The 19,825-nt window shown below is 37.7% G+C and overlaps 1 protein-coding gene across 3 annotated transcripts in view; it reads left to right on the forward strand.

Moving 5' to 3' along the window:
• PPP2R2A (protein phosphatase 2 regulatory subunit Balpha) overlaps nt 1-19,825 on the forward strand; it is an 84,770-nt gene that overhangs the window by 52,059 nt on the left and 12,886 nt on the right. For all 3 annotated transcript variants that reach the window (XR_004350431.1, XM_032635543.1, XM_032635544.1), the window contains 2 exons: nt 2,266-2,363; nt 15,711-15,876. Coding sequence is in view for 2 of the 3 variants with exons in the window: in XM_032635543.1 (XP_032491434.1) it covers nt 2,266-2,363; nt 15,711-15,876 (264 nt within the window). In the remaining variant the exon portion in view is untranslated. The remainder of the gene's footprint in view (nt 1-2,265; nt 2,364-15,710; nt 15,877-19,825) is intronic.

Here is a 19,825-nt window from a genome sequence, read left to right on the forward strand (position 1 = left end):
ACTGAGCCTACTCTTCCTGTTATTCCATTGAGTGAAAAGGAGAATAAATCTGGAGTTGGTATGGGTGTGAGCATTTCACCAAGCCAAGAGCATACACTACAGTCGAGAGAGAAGGTGTTCTTGGTGAAGCATGACTTTATATTCAAATTAACTAGTTCATTTGATGAGTTAGCCAAAGAAACCACAAACTATCAATGCTGTAGGGAAAATTGGCTGAGTTGGACTTAAAAGAACAAGAGAAAGAGTTTGCATTTCCAAAGTGGTGCCTGTCTGAGGGATTTGAATTTAAAGATAATTTTTACTATGTATGGCTTTTACCTTACTCCCTGATTTTAGAATCTAACCTTCAAATAAGATGTAACTATTTGTTCTGATATTGTTAGCTCCTACTTACTTTCTCTCTGTAACTATACTATAATGTGCTTTAAGTGCAGGGACTATGTATGTTTTTAATCCCTTATTATATTTACTACAGAGGTAAATACAGTACAGAGCACCTAATAGAATGGCTTTTAAGTATTTATTGATGTTGGGCTTTACAGAATAGTACAGTATATTCAGTTTTACACCGTGGTGTTACATTTGCATGTAGTGTAAACACTAGATTTATTCTTTCCTCCTGATACCACCGGCCACGGTGAGTTGTCTGGGCTAAAGGTTTTTTTTTTTTTTTTTTTAAAACATCTTTATTGGGGTATAATTGCTTTACAATGGTGTGTTAGTTTCTGCTTTATAACAAAGTGAATCAGCTATACACATACATATGTTCCCATGTCTTCCCTCTTGCATCTCCCTCCCTCCCACTCTCCCCATCCCACCCCTCCAGGCTGTCAAAAAGCACCGAGCTAATATCCCTGTGCCTTGCGGCTGCTTCCCCCTAGCTATCTACCTTACTACGTTTGTTAGTGTGTATATGTCCATGACTCTCTCTCGCCCTGTCAAAACTCACCCTTCCCCCTCCCCATATCCTCAAGTCCGTTCTCCAGTAGGTCTGCGTCTTTATTCCTGTCTTACCCCTAGGTTCTTGGGCTAAAGGTTTTAACCTGGAGGTGGGATGCTGTCCAAACCTTTTGAAATTCTATGCAAATTTTTGTGTGTACTTAAATATGTACAGTTTCTTGGGAGAGCATGTGAACTTTCAGTAGGTTCTCAGAGTGTTCCAAAAAGGTAAGGTGCCTTGGACCTAGACAATGGAGGAAGCAAAGAAAGCTTTCTAAAATCAAGCTGAACTTGGAAAAATCACTAAAATGAAAATGGTAGAATGCTGTGCTGGACAGGTTATTGATATGATACAATACATTGGTCAGTAAGTTTTAAAATTTAAAGTATACAGTGTTCTTTACTATATAAAGTTACATTTTAAAATTCTTACAGTTAGCTAATATAGGCAAGAAAATTACCCTTCTCTTGTAGTAAAAGTTTGATTGTTTATGTAACATGCGTATGATAGCGTCTTTCCTAATTTGGCATAATGCTTGTGAAAATGGTGAATTGTATAGTGTAATTGCTTTATCTTAATGCCCAATTCTGTAACTTAGATTTTTTTCTTTAGGAAAATGGCTCTGGTGTCAAAAAGAACCCTGATAATTTTATTTGAACTTGACTGTGAAGTTAGCACCGACTTTGGGTGTAACATGACTGATTTTAGTAGCCCCTGCTGTGTTTGGGAGCCACAAGAAGAGCTGTGCATGTTGAAGGTGCATAGCACAAAGCATTGCTGGTATAAGTGTGTTCTATTTGCAAACATTTGTTTAAGAAGCCATAATTTTAATTTATATATTTATGATTGTTAAATTTCCACCTGCAATTATTTCTACATTTTAAAAATTTCCCCGTTTTATTTATATCTGTCTTAATTTTATAGACCATCTTTGGGTTTGCGTAAAGAAGCTTATCAAAAGTATATCAGAAAGAAAATTAGCACAATAATTATCGATATTAATGGTGCTGTCATAGAATGTTTCACAAATTGTTGATTTCTTTTACATTCATGAGTTTAGTGAAATATTAATAAAGTGCTTGTGTTTATTATTTGTCGTGTTCCTGTTTGTTAAAATAGTGTCACTGGTTTACTCTGGGGAGTTTTTTTTCTTCTGGGTGAACCAAAATATTCATGAAAGAACTTTAGATTTACTTTATTTCTGATGGCAGATATGTAGACTTGGAATATATTAGGAAAAACATGCTAAGTTCTCATTAAGAAACTCTGTAGTGAGTTGAGAAAGAACTAATGTCTTTTTTTTCATTTTTGTTTCAATTATACAGCAGATATAATTTCTACAGTAGAATTTAATCATTCTGGAGAATTACTAGCAACCGGAGATAAAGGTGGTAGAGTCGTCATCTTTCAACAGGAGCAGGAGGTAAGTATTTAAAGTTTAATATCTAAATTTCAGTTTGCTCTTGGGAGGAGCTTATGCTGGAGAATCTCATCAGAGGATGTTGGCAGATTTGTAAAGTGTGTTTATCGAGCAGAGTATCCAATGTATAGATGGCTCTGATTCTCTTAGCTCTGTGTGTGTGTTTGTGTACGTGTGTGTGTTGTTTTGATTTAATTGTGAGAAGATTTGGTTAGAGAAAGGGGTGGGAAGTGTGGAATAAAAGATTTTAACTGGTTTTAAAGCCTTGGCCCTCTTTTTTTTTTTCCTCTTAAAATTCCATAAAAGCAAAATTGCTTTGACCTCTTTTCAGTGCATAGTTTGCTTTGTTGTAACTGGGGGTGGGAGCGTAGTTTAAAGAAAAAGCTGCTTAATTATTTTGACATCAGTTATACTAATACTATTACTGTGATTTAAGTATAAAGGTTTTAAATGACAGTTGCATGTATACGCATGTAACGTAATTTATAAGCTCAGCACCCCTCTTAAAGTGGAGTTGATTTGAAAATTGTTTCCCTTTCTCTTTGAAGAAAGGAATTTCTCATTGCAGAATCTGTGCTTAAAGTAGGGTTTGGTTTTGTTTTGGGTACAACTTAGGCACACTTCTAAATCTGATTGACAAGATTTCTCATTAAAATTTTATGCTGAACAAAATTTGTCACAATGGATTTTCCCTTAGTCTCTCCCTCCATTTGTAGATCAAAGTTAAACCTTTATCATTTGTTTCCAGACATTCTGCCCCTGTCTATCTATAAGATATTCAAGAAGAGTTAAAAGTAATGTGGATAAAATGCAGGGTTTTATAAATAGATGTCTAAATCATAACACAGAGTTAGCTTTTAAAGGATTGTGAAATTCCTTAAATAAGCAAGAATCTAGTAATAATACTACTACTTTGCACTTCTATAGCGCCTTTGACCTGAGGATCTCAAAGTGCTTTTACAAACACTAATGAATTAATCCTCACAACACCCAGTGAGGTAGGTAATTTAATTGTTAAAAGAAATGATTAATAGTGGTCTGATTCGAAGATGCACAACACTAAATATGTCTCCCTTTTATTTATTATTTTTTTTTTGGTTGGAAGAAATATGAAAATAAGACTCAAGCTTTTCTTGACAGAGAATGATCCTGTGGGAAGGGGGGCAAATCAGTTTTTCTGTTCCTGTTTTCAAGCAGCTAAAAAATGTGACCATAAGAATTTTGAAATACTTAAGAGTCGAAATGGAACCTTACAGGTCATTACCATTTCCCTTTATTTACAAATGAGAAGCCAGGCTATTAAGAGGTCACTTGATTTCTTCGTGGCAGAGCTAACAACCAGAACCCAGAACTTCCAACATGTTATCTCTCAGTGCGCTCTAATGTCTTTCATGTTAGGTAACCAAAATGTGAGTGTTAATTTTGTTATGCAGAATTTAGAGCTGGCTTTCCCGTAGGCATTTTCTGCCCTTCCGTGTATTTTTTTTTTTTAACTGAAAATTAATGGCAGTCTACACTTTTGTTTTAAAGAAGGGTGTTTGGAGAAAAGCATTTAAAATTAAGTTTGCTTCCTAGGCACTTCCATCTTGAAGGGCTTTACATTGAGGGTTTCTGAGAGAGCCTACATTTCAAATGGGGGCTTTGTGTTATTTAAAAGTGTAAGTTGTCTGTCATTCTTAACTGCATTTAAGAGTTAAAGACAGGGCTTCCCTGGTGGCGCAGTGGTTGAGAGTCCGCCTGCCGATGCAGGGGACACGGGTTCGTGCCCCGGGTCCGGGAAGATCCCACATGCCGGGGAGCGGCTGGGCCCGTGAGCCATGGCCGCTGAGCCTGCGCGTCCGGAGCCTGTTGCTCCGCAAGGGGAGAGGCCACAACAGTGAGAAGCCCGCATACTGCAAAAAAAAAAAAAAAAAAAAAAAAAAAAGAGTTAAAGACAAAAATTAATTATCTGGAAACTCAGATTAGTAGCGTGTCTTTTGAAAATTATTTAATGTAAATATCAGTGTATTTTTTAAGGGATAGATTAAATAACAAAGATGGTAATTGTTGGCTTTCCCTCTTGAAACTTGATCTTGTTAATATTAATCTGATGCATTTTACCTAATATATTTTCCACATTTTTAAGCCCCATCTTATACCGGAGCTTCTAATATAATGCTGTCTTCAGGACATTCAGCGTCTCTGTCATTAGTTATAAATGTGTGTACCTTACATTTATATCAATACCTAACATATTTAGGTTAGATTTTATGAGTTTATAGCTATACATCTGTAAAATAGTGTTACAGTTTAAAAACTGGAAGAAAGCCTAGAGATAGTCTTTTCCTATATTTAGGTAAATCCTAGCAAAAGTTTACATAACAAAGGTATATTGCTTAGTTAATAGCAAAACTCTGGGATTAGAACTTGGATCTCTAAATTTTAATCCAGCCTTTCTAACAATCACAGCTGTTATACATACATTCCAAGGTACACTGGCGCTTAACAAGTGAGCATTTCTTAGACCCCTGATGATGATGCTAGCTCTCTTTGCAAAGCACAATGCTGCTTGACACTATCGCGTCTGCAGTGTCAGCGTTCCTGGCTAAAACTCACTTGACTGGAGATTTATGTATTTCCACTCACTCTTTTTATTGCCCTTAATTAAGAAGAAAAGATCATACTGTAGCAGCAGTGAACCTTGCACATCAAACTTTGACATCTTTAACCCACCTGTCTGTCTCACTTTTACCCTTCAGGTGTGGCAGGTCCCCTTCCTGTCATCCTGTCGGGCACACTTCTGCTGCCTGTCCATCTGTTTCCCAGGCAGAGAAACTGGGTGGTCAATAAACAGGGTCTTCATTCAGTTCGAGTATATTTCAGCCTGGTGTTCCTGTAACATTTTCTGCTGTTACTTAATAGTATTTTTATAACTAACACGTTTGAATAGTTTTTCTATTTGACAGAATCTCTGTGATAGAAGCAGGGTGTGTAGAGAAATTGAGGCACAAGGGTAAATCGATTTAGGCATCCTGTGCATCACATGGTCAGAGTCCAAAATTTTGAGTCTAATCCAGTGTTCTTTATAGCATGTCCTGAAATAACTGACCCATCTTACTAATTTTCACAGCTTGTATATAATGGCTTTTGACAACAAAGTGGATGGTGGGATACATTCCTTCTGATAATGATAATTTGGAGGGAGATTCCATGCAGCTGTTACGTTGTGGTGTTCCGTAGTTTTTAAGGGATCTTTGTTTCTATGGGTGCTCATATTAGGTGATCAGTAGTTGTTGAGGTAGTTGATTTCCTGTTGGCTTTGGATTGCTCAGAACTTCTTCAAGTTCCTCTGAGGCTTTTTGATATACATGATAAGCTAAAGTGTTGGGGGAGGGTTGATATTTTTAAGGGACAGTTAAGGATAAAAGTGAGCAGAGAGGTGGTTCCTTTCTGATTGCTTTCTGGATCGTTATGCAGCGTTTGTTTTCTGTTTTCTGTGACTGCTGGTTACTTTCTAGGATTTCTTTCTCATTTTTTTGTTCTTAATGTGGTATTCCCAAAACTCCTTAACAGAGTACAGAAGAAAGCTTAGTGTGCTTATCTCAAAAGATGGATAGTATTGTTAATATGTTTGTATTCCCTTTCTGAATTATTTAGAAAGACTGGAATGGGACTCAAAATCAAGATGTGGTTAACAGAATTCAAAATCGTTTATAGAAAGGACTTGGTTTAGTCAGTTGTTTAAGTGAAGGGACAGATCCTACTGTTTTAGAGTGATGTGGCACCGTTCACTTAACATAGTACTTACTGTGTGCCAAGCAGAATAGCAGATTTAGAGACATTGGAGAGGAATGGTTGAAGGGACTAAGGCTGTAAAGCCAGGAGAAGAGACTACGAAGAGTCTTGTAACTTAGGGATTCATGTGGAAGAAGAGATTAGTTTATTTTGTGTATGGAAATAAGTACACAAGAATTGGATGCCCATCTGTCAGGAATATTGTGGAAAGAATATGAGAAGTTCAAGAAAATACTACCACTGTGGTTTCTTCCAAATCAAAATATCTATAAAATAAGCTTCCTTTTCTAAGCTACCGGGCTTTACCTGTCTTCATTTTTCATTCAATTTTTTAATCTAAGGTTGTGCTTTCAGAGTACAAAATGTTAGGATCACCTAAAAGTGCAGCTAACCACCTAAAAATTTTAACCAGAATGTTAAAATGCAGATTCCTAGATTGCACTTCAAAACCACCAAGTCAGAATTTCTGGAAGCCAGAGAGACACCGTCACTTTTCCTCTTTTTATTTATTTATTTATTTATTCATTTACTTACTTACTTAGTTACTTACTTACTTTTAATAAACTCCTTTGGGGACTTAACCTGTTAGAAAATTAAAATTGACTGCATTCCAATACCAGGATAATGAAGCTCCAAAATACAGCTTCAAGTCTATCTTATCTAAAAATATGTTTAAACTGTTTTTCCAAGATAGATCATGCATATAGAAAAATGCATAGAATTATATGTGTACAGTTCTATGGATTTTCACAACAAATACATTTGTGTAACTATCATCTGGGTCAAGAAATGGGATATTACTGGCACTCCAGAAGCCTCTCTATCCTGTCACTACTACCCCCCTATCCCGAACTAACTGTGAATTTGTTTTGCCTGTTTTGAACTTTATATGTATATGGTGTGTTCATAGAAATTAAGAGCTAAAATTTATAGGGTTTGCAGGGGTTCTTAATCCTTTCTGTACCGTAGCTTCCTTCAGTAGCCTGGTAAAGTCTGTGGACTTCTCAAGAATGTTTCAATTGCATAAAATACATAGGATTGTGAAGGAAACTATTGAAATATATTTTTCAATTTATTAAAAATACTTATTTTTGAGCAATATGTTTTTTTGTGACTAACAGCTGAAGTGTGATTTTAAAACATGTCATTTCTATAGTGACAAAGTCATGGTGTTGCTAATACTGTGGCCTGCTGCTACATCCATAATTGAAAGAAATGCTGAATTTCAGCTAGAGATTAGTAAAAATAACATGTAAATTTCTACCACATCCGAGTTTATAAAATCCCATGGACCGTTGGGAGTTGAGTAGTCTGTGGGCCCCAAATTTGTAACCTCTGGTAATGCAATCTCTTTTTACCAATAAAGAAACTGGGGGGCTCAGACAGCAGGTTTACTCGTGGAAAGTCGTACAGTTATCAAAGAAGTGAACCCTTGCTCTAGAACCCTTATATCCCGATTCCCTGTCCATTGCTTTTCCCATTCTGACATGGGTATAGCAACAACAGTTTATATGCCAGACCCTCTGCCAAGCTCCCTAAATCTTATTAATCTTCACAGTAAAATAACGAAGATGTTATGCACACTTACTATGTCTCAATTTATTACAGATTTATAAATGAATTGAGATTTAGCGAAGATAAATGTCTTCTCTAAGATCACACAGCTAGTCAAGCGGGTAAAAAAAAAGCTAATTCTGTATAAATTGGGATGAATATCCACAATGAAAAAAGAATCTTACTCCTCTAAGTAATGAGCCTAAGTGGTATAAATCACACAAGAAAATCAGTTTCATTAACTTTGTAGTAATGAGGAAAGTACTTATCAGACTTTTTAATAGTAGCCATTAAGGTATGGTGTTTTCTCTGTAGAGGCTTAGAGAAGGAAAAGTTGGAAGGAGTTTGAAAGACCTGCACGTTTAAAGACCTGGGTTCTAGTCCTCATTTGTATTTATTCATCCAGCCAGCCATCCCTCTTGTTCAGCCATCTGTTATCCAGATTGCTAGTCTCAGTTTACCTCGTAATATTCCCAGTAATTAAAATTTTTTGCCCTATGCCCTGCTCTTATTCTGTGTCATGCTTTAGAAATAAATTATCCTGGGTAGTTAGATAATCTGAATAATAGCACATTGACTATTTTAGATTTTGGCACCCATAACCCCCATGTTGTTCAAGGGTCAACTACATTTTGAAATATAAAACAAATGGTTGTCTCTAACAAGTAATAGAATTAAAGGAGCATTAAAAAACAGTAAGTTTTCTTAGTGTTCTATTTGGAAGCTTAAAAATGTCCTTTTTTGGGGGGTTCCATGGTAGCGCAGTGGTTGAGAGTCCGCCTGCTGATGCAGGGGACACGGGTTCGTGCCCCTGTCCGGGAAGATCCCACATGCCGCGGGGCGGCTGGGCCCGTGAGCCATGGCCGCTGAGCCTGTGCTCCGCAACGGGAGAGGCCACAACAGTGAGGCCCACATACCGCAAAAAAAAAAAAAAAAAAAAAGTCCTTTTTTTCCTCATTTTTATGTGATCAAAGGAAAATACATTTAATGTTTCCTAATATTTTTTTATGTTTTGGTCTAGGAGCAAAGTAAATATTTTCTGTATTTTCACAGAGTTTCATTTAAGGCAGAGGAAGTCAGTAAAAACACAAGGCAGTTTTTTATATATTTAGAATTAGCTGTTATAGAACATCAAGTGATGTTCCTTCAAAGAAGTCATTTTTAACTCTTGATTATTCTTAATATGTTTATCGTGGAAAATATGAAAACTGTGTATCATTTCCACAAAGAATAAGATAAAAATCCAAAATCATCTCATCACATGAATAGAGATCAGTTTATGTATCTGTGTTTATTCTGGGGCTCTACTTTGTTTTGTAGAAAAAGTATCATGTTGTATGTATCATTCTGTAACTTCTAATGTTTTCTTGCATTAATCTCAGTCTCAGTCAGGGAAGTGAAGAGACTATTGCAAACCCTGAGTGGAAAGAAGTGCATGTGTCATTTGGAAGAATCATAGTCTGTCTTTATAACTTAAATGACACAGTTTAACAAACATGTAGCTTGTGGGATCTGCAGAAGGTATTAATTAGCAAGGGAGCATTGCGCATAAATTAACATGGTTGAGAAACATTGATCTCCGTGTGAATTTAATTGGCTCTATAGCATTTCATAATTTACTTGACTTAGGTTGTTCATACATCTTTGCATCATTGTTTTTCATTAGGTTATACTTTGAAGTGGAATTGTTGAGTACCTTTTTAAGGCTTTCAATAAGTATGGACAGGGCTTCCTTGGTGGCGCAGCGATTGAGAGTCCGCCTGCCAATGCAGGGGACACGGGGTCATGCCCCGATCCGGGAAGATCCCACATGCCGCGGAGCGGCTGGGCCCATGAGCCATGGCCGCTGAGCCTGCGCGTCCGGAGCCTGTGCTCCGCAACGGGAGAGGCCACAGCAGTGAGAGGCCCGCGTACGGCAAAAAAAAAAAAAAAATAAGTATGGACAAATTATCCTCCAGAAAAGCTGTGTAAATTTATACTTCTCTCAGTAGTGTATGACTTTGTCCATATTCTCATCATTAAAACAATGGTCATTATCATGTTTTTTTATTCTTCATCAGTTTAAAGGCAAAATATTATTCCTTAATTTTGAATACTAATGATGATGAGTAGTTACACATATATTTATTTACTGATCATTTTTTAGGTAATGACCTTTTCATCTTTCAGAGGAGGGTGTTAATATTTTTCCTACTTATTTTTAAGGACCCTTTTACACATGAAAGATAGTAACCTGTTGTCTTAAGATGCACTTTTCCCCCCAGTATACTTTTTTTTAACCTTTAAATATTCTTCCTAGTTGGACAGACGTCCACCTTTCTCTGCTCTTTGCTTTCATTTTTATACTTAGAAGCTCTTTTTCACTTCAGAATTATATAGAAATTTGCCATTGTACTTTCTTTTGGCTGCTTTTATTTACTTTTAATTATTCCCTCTGGAATTTATTTTTGTGTAAGAAATGAAGTTCTAATTCTCTTTCCAAATGTTTGGCTCAAACATCATTGGATTTTACTGCTGTTTTATATTCTGTTTTGGCTTGTCTGAACCTCAGGGGCATACTTGAGTTCATGACACTACCATTATAGATCATGGCGAGGCCCTTTCTTTAAGTAAACAAACACGTGCACGCATGTGTGTAGTCACACGTATGTTAACTTATTTGCATAATGTGCTCCCATTCTCCCATGCACCTCTCCCTTCATAGATAACCATTTGAATGTGTTCTTATAATTTGTATTTTGTTTTTGTGTGCTGTTTGTTATTTAATTGTGGCAAAATATCCATGTGTACAATACAATTTTGCCAACCACATATACATTGTTATGCAACAGAACCCCCCAGTTCTGTATAACTGAAACTCTGTACCCACCGAACAGCAACTTCCTTCTTCCTCCCTCCAGTCCCTGGCAGTCACCATTTCTGTTTCTGTTGAGGTTGACTACTTTAGATACCCCGTATAAGTGGAATTATGCAGTATTTGTCATTTTGACTGGCTTATTTCACTTGGCATAATGTCCTTAAGGTTCATCCATGTTGTAGCCTATGACAGGAGTTCCTTTTTTTTTTTTTTAAGGCTGAATAATATTCCATTAAATGTATATTATACACACACACACCACATTTTCTTTATTCATTTATCAGTCGATGGACATTTAGGTTGTTTCCACTTCTTAGCTATTGTGAATAATCTCATTTGAGATTCTGTTTTCAATTATTTTGGATATATACCAGATTGCTGGATCGTATGGTAGTTCTTTTTTTTTTTTTTTTCCCCATCTGTGCCTCGTGGCATGCAGGATTTTAGTTCCCTGACGGGATCGAACCTGTGCCCCCTGCAGTGGAAACGTGGAGTCTTAACCACTGGAACGCTAGGGAAGTACTTTTTTTTTTTTTTAATAAATTTATTTATTTTTGGCTGCGCTGGGTCTTCGTTGCTGTGTGCGGGCTTTCTCTACTTGCGGTGAGCGGGGGCTACTCTTTGTTGCATTGTGCAGGCGTCTCATTGTGGTGGCTTCTCTTGTTGCAGAGCACAGGCTCTAGGCGCACGGGCTGCAGTAGTTGTGGCTCACGGGCTCTAGGCGCACGGGCTTCAGTAGTTGTGGTGCACAGGCTTAGTTGCTCCGTGGCAGGTGGGATCTTCCCGGACCAGGGCTCGAACCTGTGTCCCCTGCATTGGCAGGCGGATTCTTAACCACTGCGTCACCAGAGAAACCCTATTTTTTTACTTTTTTGAGGAACGCCCATACAGTTTTCAAAGTGGCTGCACAGTTTCTATGCTGCATTTTTTTAAAAGCTGTATTGAAATATACACAGAAAAGTGCACAAAACACTAGTGGATTATCACACACAGAACTTCCCATCCTTCCTTTAACCCTTCTCATTCCCCTTCCCAGTCATTCCTTTCTCTTTCCTCCCCTTGTAAGCCTGTCTTCTAACACTTAGTTTTGGCTTGTAGTTATAGAACTTTTTATAAATGGAACCTACAGTAAGTATTTTATGTCTGGCCTTTTTGCTCAGTTTATGTTTGTGTAATAATTTGCTCACTTTCGTTGCTATATAACGTTCTTTTGTAAAACTACCACAATTTGTCCACTCTGTTATAAATAGATGCAGACATTGTGGTTGTTTCAGTTCATGGCTTAATAATGCTGCTGCGAACACTCTTGAGCAGATTTTTTGGTGCACATTGTCATGCATGAAATTATCATGTCATGGGGGGTAGGCATTTAGTTTTAGTAGACAACACAGTAAAAAGTGGTTCTGCCAATTTTATTCTCATGAACAATATATGAAAATTCTGGCTGTTCCACATCTTTGCCAATGCTTTGTATTGTCGGTAACTTTAAAATTTAAACATTGGGAGGTTATGAGGGTATCTTATGGTGGTTTTAATTTGTACTTTTCTTGATTAACGCCAAGGTTCAGCATCTTTTTATGTGTTTATTGGCCATTGGATATCATCTTTTGTGAAGTGCCTACTGAAATCTCTTGCACTTGTTTTCTGCTGGGTTGTTTGTCATTTTTCTTATTGATTTGTAGGCTTTTTGCACTTTTTGAATATATGAACCCTTTGTCAGTTGTGTTTGTTGGAAGTATCTTCCACTCTGTGACTCACCTTTTCATTTTTTCTGAATGGTATCTTTTGACAAATAGAGGTTATTAATATTAATATAATTCAGTTTATCAATGTTTTCTCTAGACTTAACTGCTTTTTCTGTCCTGTATAAGAAATACTTCTCTACCCCAAGGTCCAGGAAGATCTGCATTTCTGTTATCTTTTAGATCTGTGCTCTCTAGTATGGTAGTTAGTAGATCCCTGTGGCTATTTAAATTTTAATTAATTAAAATTAAGTAAAATTTAAAGTTCACTTCCTTAGTCACAGTAGCTACATTTCAGGTGCTCAGTAACCACATGTGGCTAGTGGCTACCATATTGGACAGCACAGATACAGGCTATTTGCGGAAAGCTCTCTTGGACAGTGTTGTACTAGACATATTCACATTTATATTTCTGATTCACCTGGAATCAGTTTACATGAGTGGCTTGAGGTGTAGTAGGGGTCAGGGTTTGTTTTATTATATATGAATAGCCAATTAACCAAAAACTATTTAGTGAGAAGACCATCCTGGCTCAGCAGTGCCACTTTTGTCCAAATTCAGGCCTGTTTCTGGGCCATCTGTTCTATTCCATTGGTATATTTGTCAGTTCTCATGTGAGCACCACACTGTCTTCATTGTGGCTTTAAAACTTGATCATGATATAGTATCCTTTATGTATTTGTGGCTTCTGTTTGTGTCCATGTTGAAGTATGTGATTTTGTTTTTGTGGACTGTGTTTTTTTAATGTATGTGAAGAATACTCTGTCTTGCACCTCATTCTGTGTCCTACTTTATCACTAAGAGCTGTGTTTCTGAGAACCTTCTGTCTTGCTGTGTGTGCATCTAACCCATTCTTCGTAATTTCTGCACCATACTCCATTTGCCAGGTTAATTCCAGCTTCCCTTTACCATACTAGTGCCACCTTTTATTCATTCTTTTTGCTTTTATTTTTGTTCATAAAAAAATTTTTATTGAATGCCTGTTATATGCCAGATACTATTACAGGTGTTGGGATGAAGCATTTCTAAATTCATTAAGAAGATTTCACATAAATAGATTGTGTGGTTAAGAAAATAGACTCTGGAAAGCTGTGCAAGAAAAACCCAAATATTGAAGCATTCTAGAATGTATCATGATTCTCTCTGATTGTAGGAGAGTTTTTAAAACAAAAATAAAATAGCCTTCTTTGACTTTGATGCATTCTTGTTCGAGTGGCACAGTGTTGGAGGACATGGGATTATGTTCCTTTTTTTCGTTTGCTCGGTGTACTTAGTTCATGCAGAGAACAGTGCTGTCGTAACCATTATAATGTAAACATCCCTCCCCATGTTTTAGGGAAAATCCCACTGTCTTCTAGGGTCCGGCTCTGCAGTTCGTTAAGTCAGTCATTGTTTTATGGCATCTGTTTTATGACATCTTTCATTTGTTACTGCTGCTGTCATCTCTCCTGTTATTTTTTTGTTCTTATCCATTGTCTTTAAAAATTCACTGTAATTTTAGCATAGTTTCAGGAGAGAGTGCACATGCGTCATGTATCTTTAACTTGTCAGCTGTAACTTTCTCCTTGTGTGGGGTGTGTGTGTGTATATATATACATACATATATATATATATTTTTTTTTTTTTTTTTTTCCTGTCGGAAAGAAACAGTGCTTCTTGCAATCCATTGAGACGGCCAAACACCTCCAATGATTTTGTTTCTGAATCATGTAATAGATCATGTTTAGACCCGTTTGGTTATTCTTGAGTCTTAAGGATGATGTTATTTTTCTGTTGTAGAAAATATTTTTATATGGTTGTGCTTTTCTTTTCCTTATCATCAAATACAGACCCTGATAAACCTAGTTTCTGCATATACCTTGGCCTTGCTTACCTTGGCTCTTTGTTTTGCTTACCTGAATTATATGGACTTTAATTTCTACTTTTGACTAAAGTTTCACACACACAAGTTACCAGAAGTTAGAGATTCTGTGTTATTAAATTTCTCTGTACCTCTGGGACCTAGTGTACATAGTACTGTAGTCTCTAGCTTAAGTTAAAAACACTGCATTATATTGTAGCTTTTTTTGGAGAGTAACATGACAAACGTTTAGAGACTGAGTAACTTTCAATGGAAGACTTACAGAATTTCTTCTGGTGAGATATTAGCATGTACACATTAAATGGGTTAGGTTATCAGATTTGGTGTAAGAGTATGGTAATGAGACCAAGGCCCTGAGTTTGATTTTTACCCTTTCCATATCCCCAGTGTGGATTATGTTCTATGGTATGCTCTGCATTCTCAGTATTGGCAAACCCACTCAGTAATAATTGATACTACTGTCAGAGGACCCACATACAACTGTAACCATGAATGATCGATCCAGATAATTAAGCTACTGGAAAAAAACAACCCAAAACATACACTTACAAGATGATGATTCAATAGTTTGCTTTTTATAAGGAGAAATAATAATAGTGACTAACAGGTCATTCTTATTATCAAGTAATCTTAAACGTTTCATTTGCTAATTCACTTTTACTTAAAACAGTTCATTATAAATAATCTTTTAAACTATTTTTCCATTGGTTTTTTGAACTAGACATTTAATGTTTTTGGTGGAAAGGTTTTTGATTATGTGATGATGGATTAAAAGGTAAAATTCTGAACATGGTTATAATTCTCATTTTTGCTAAGGTAGTGTTAACTGAAGAAGTTCACAGGTAGTCTCTTTATCCAATAGCTTAAATTATATTCACTCACACTGATACTAAGTGAAATAAATCGTTGGTGTGTGCTAGGCTCATAATATAAGAAAGATAATTCAAGGAGGGTACGCAGTTGTTGATGGGGTGAGGCCTGCTGGGTATTGCTGAATGTGGGCTCAGTGGGGAATAGAGCCCTGTAACTCTGGTCTTGGGTGGCGGGGGGTTGGGGTCAGATGTGCTGTTGCATTTATGAGAGCTCTTCTCTTAAAGAGTTTTTCAGCAGTGAATTGACCTAAAGGCAGGCATGAGAAAGGGAAAGGAAGAGGACAATACATCATGTTAAGTAACAGATAGAGAATTGATCCTTAAAACAGTGGGCAGAGAAAGAAGGTGTGCCTCAGCCAGCTGTTCCTGATGAGCTTTTCTTATTTAATCTTTACTTTTTGTCATGTATGCTCAGTAGTCCTCTGTACTATGTCATATACAAAGGTAAAGTAATCAGCAAAATGATCTGTATTTTAATAACACTTTTCCTCATGAATTGGGCCTAATTATTAGGCTTTATTTAGCTTTTCCTTTTTTTTCTTTTAAGCATTTGTATTTATTCCTTGAAAACCTTTAAGTATAAAAAACAATATAACGTATATAAGATTCAGGGTCTGTTGGAATTGATTATATGTTTGATTAATTTGAAATATTTCTCAACTGGTCCAAATATTTTTGTTTCCATTTTAGAACAAAATCCAGTCTCATAGCAGAGGAGAATATAATGTTTACAGCACCTTTCAGAGCCATGAACCAGAGTTTGACTACTTGAAAAGTTTAGAAATAGAAGAAAAGATCAACAAAATTAGGTGGTTACCCCAGAAAAATGCTGCTCAGTTTTTATTGTCTACCAATGGTAAGTGTAAATTTTTTCTTTTCATATGCCCAGTATGTACACATAAGCCTGTAGGATGCTTTCCCTTTTTCAAAGCGGAGTAGTTGTTAAGAGATCTCCGCAAATAGACATTTGGAAATAGTTTTTCCCTATATAGAATGTAAACTCTTCTTTTTTGTCTTCCCTTTTTTATTGTCTTTTAGTTTTTAAATTCTATGAAAGAGATCCTCAGGCGTCCACTTCTTTTAGTCCACACAGTTTGTAGTGAGAAGAATGAGCTTTACCATTCAGTTTGGGTCAGATCCTGTTTCTGCCACTTCTTGGCTTAGTCGCCTTGGGCAGGTTACTAACACTGAATCAAGTTTCTCTCATCTGCAAACTGGAGATGGTAATATCTGTGTTACAGTACGGCTGTGAGGAGCAGATGTGGTGACTCCTAGTGTACATAGTGAGTGCTCAGTAAATATTAATTGCCTTTCCTCTTCCTTTTTAAGTGTGCCTAACTCTCCAAAGAGTATTTCAAACTGTAAATACAAAACACTCTGTCAAAGGACGGCCCCCATTCCAGGATACTCTCTAGGAGAACGCTCTTCTTACTTGATCCCCATCCAAGAAGGACACAAACCGGAGTTGACTCATTGCCTTCTTCCCAGCGAGCCTTATGGCTGTAAGAAGATGCTTCTTATACTGTTTTGTTTGTTCAGGAAACGTTATTAAGTGAGAGTTAGAATTATATAATGACTCTACCAGAATTTAAAGTCCTTTATGACAGGTTAAGAAGTGGGTCATTTCTTTTGTTCTTCTAAATTTTTTTCACATGAGTTGTTGTGACCTGGTTTATCCCTGTGGATTTGAGTCTAAAGAGAAGCATTAGAGTGATTGAGGGTTACGTCCAGGTGTTCTGGGTAGCCATAGTCTGTAAAAATTTAGATTAAAAGTTTTTTGAGGCTGGCACAATGATTGGGGAAAACCTCTCATTTTCTCATCCCTTCGGTGTTAATAAGATCAGATTTTAGCACCTAGACCTCACCATTCTTTAGCACTTGCAGAATGTAAACTCAAGTGACTTCGGGGGTGACCTGGTAGACAGCATTAAGTGCTGCCCTCATCCACCTTAGTCCTTATCACCCATTGTATCCAATTATTGGAAATGCATTCCCCAGAATGATGCCACTAGCTGACAACATAAATGTTTGCTTCCTCTTAGATGCCAATTTTTCTGATTGTCAAAGCTCTCCCTAACAAGTCCATTGAAATCTGTACCATCTACCCCCCTCTCTTTTCACATAAATTGCATTCCCCTCTCTTCTTACCAAAAGAAAAATAAATAGAAATAATGATTTAAAGCTTGTAACGTAGAGCATCCTAGATGGAGGTTATATGTTTACTCATGTCACATGTTGGCTTCTAATCTTGGTTCAGTTTTAATTTACATAGGTAACTAAGTTATTTCAAATAGCACTTCAGATACTGCTCTTTGACACAAATAATATGTAATTATACCATTTACGTAGTTTCTGCTTTGGAAGTAAATGTTCCAGGAAGTGTGTTGGCTCTTAGTAATTTTGGCGGTTCACTTTTTAAAAAAAATTAATTGATTAATTAATTTTTGGCCGCGTAGGGTCTTCGTTGCTGTATGTGGGCTTTCTCTAGTTGCGGCGAGCAGGGGCTACTCTTCGTTGCAGTGTGCGGGCTTCTCATTGCGGTGGCTTCTCTTGTTGCAGAGCATGGGCTGTAGACACGCGGTCTCGGTAGTTGTGGCTCACAGACTCAGTAGTTGTGGCGCACGTGCTTAGTTGCTCCGTGACATGTGGGATCTTCCCAGACCAGGGCACGAACCCGTGTCCCATGCATCAGCAGGCGGGACTCTCAACCACTGCACCACCAGGGAAGCCCTAGAGGGGAATTTTTAAAGTACAAGCTGAAGCAGAATAATGAAGCCCCATATACCCAACACCCAGCTTCAGTACTTCTCAGTTCATCACCAGTTGTTTCTCAGGTACTTCTCCTCCCCCTCCTTCTCAGTATTATTTGGAAGCAAATCCCACTTCAGTTCACTTATGGATTAAATCTTAAATCTCTTTCAGTCCTTATTTATATCCACACATGTCTTCCATGCAGGTTTCCATGTGCTCCTCTGTGATTTGAGATAAGGCATCATTTAACCAGGCGAGCCTTTCTAGACACCAAACTCTACAGAAGCTCAGTGGAAGGAGAAACCACTGGAAATTGCAGTTGTTGGGTCGGGTTATGTGAATCTATGTAATATTTTTCTGTAGACAGAATCAACAGAGTTTCCCAAATAGGATTCCTGTGTAAATTTGAAAAATCATTGATTAATAATACAAATTATTTTAAAGGACACTACACAATGCATTGTAGGTTCTTGTCTTTTTGTTGTTAATGAATACTAAGTAAAATACAAATTTTGGGGTGGGGGCTGTATTTTTTGTGCTAAAAGTAGAGTCCATTGTGGAAGGCTAGAACAAGTATGGACATTTTACAAACTGCTGTGTCTGGGCATGGTGAGATAGGAAAAAGGATGAGAGGAGTAGGACTTAAAAATCTGTATCTGAAAAGCTTTATTCTTTGAAAAGAGAGAAAGCAAATATGGAAAAATGTCAACTTCTGTTAAATCTGAGCAGTATCTTTCTGTTACTTCGTATAGTATTCTCTGAGATATAGCATAATAGTACCTTTTCCCCCCACAGGTCTTATACTCACAAAAAGATTAGAAACTACTGGGGAGAGCAGTGGAAAATAGGACCAAACGTTCCAGCTTTGAATAACCCAAATTAATCTTACTTTCATCTTTGTATTGGCTTTCCATGATCATCACAAACTGTTCAGTGTTTCCCAGATTGTTTTCTTTTTTTTTTTTTTTTTTTGGTACGCGGGCCTCTCACTGTTGTGGCCTCTCCCGTTGCGGAGCACAGGCTCCGGACGCGCAGGCTCAGCGGCCATGGCACACGTGCCCAGCTGCTCCGCGGCATGTGAGATCTTCCCGGACCGGGGCAGGAACCCGTGTCCCCTGCCCCGGCAGGCAGACTCTCAACCACTGCGCCACCAGGGAAGCCCTCCCAGATTGTTTTTACTTAAATAACTTAATAGTCACCTTCTTATAACTTATTCACAATGTTTCTTCAAGTGGTCTCTTTCTCTTTCTCTTTAGTCTTCTTTTGCCTTTCTCTGAATTCTCCTCAGTTTCTCTACATTGCAATCTGTTGACCCAGGTCCTTGAATATATGAATAACACAAAGTTCACTCGTAAACAGGTTGTGTTTTAACAGCTTATTATTAAGAAGCTTTTTGGATTTTATGTAAAAGCTGCACACCCACAGAGGAGAGTTGGTGGCATGGTTCTCCCTGGTCTGACCCTCTGGTGAGGGGGGTGCTGGGGTTGTGGACTTCTTTAGTTATCGGTGTTCACAGTGCAGGGAAACAGTGCAGAGCAGTGGTTCTTAACTTTTTGGAAGCAACAGTTCTCTTTGAGGAATCTAATAATCCCCTTCACAGAAAATGAGTATATTCACATAATCTTGCATGCAGTTTTATGGAGTTTGATTACTCTCATGTACCTCTAACTGTGGACCAAAAACTCCAGATAAAAAGGTCGCGGGCTTCCCTGGTGGCGCAGTGGTTGGGAGTCTGCCTGCCGATGCAGGGGACACGGGTTCGTGCCCCGGTCTGGGAGGATCCCACGTGCCGCGGAGCGGCTGGGCCCGTGAGCCATGGCCGCTGGGCCTGCGCGTCCGGAGCCTGTCCTCCGCAACGGGAGGGGCCACAGCAGTGAGAGGCCCGCGTAACGCATAAAAAAAAAAAAAAAAAAAAAAAAGGTCGCTACTGTAGAGCATAAGAATTTTGATTTTTTAAAAATTCCTGACCTGCCTTGTTCCCAGGCACTGCACTAAAATTGTGTAGTACTTCTGGATTCTTTGTTTATGCCATTAAAGTTGTAAAAAGTCTCTTA

This window comes from Phocoena sinus, chromosome 6 (assembly GCF_008692025.1).
Source record: "Phocoena sinus isolate mPhoSin1 chromosome 6, mPhoSin1.pri, whole genome shotgun sequence".
Classification (NCBI taxonomy): Eukaryota; Metazoa; Chordata; class Mammalia; order Artiodactyla; family Phocoenidae; genus Phocoena; species Phocoena sinus.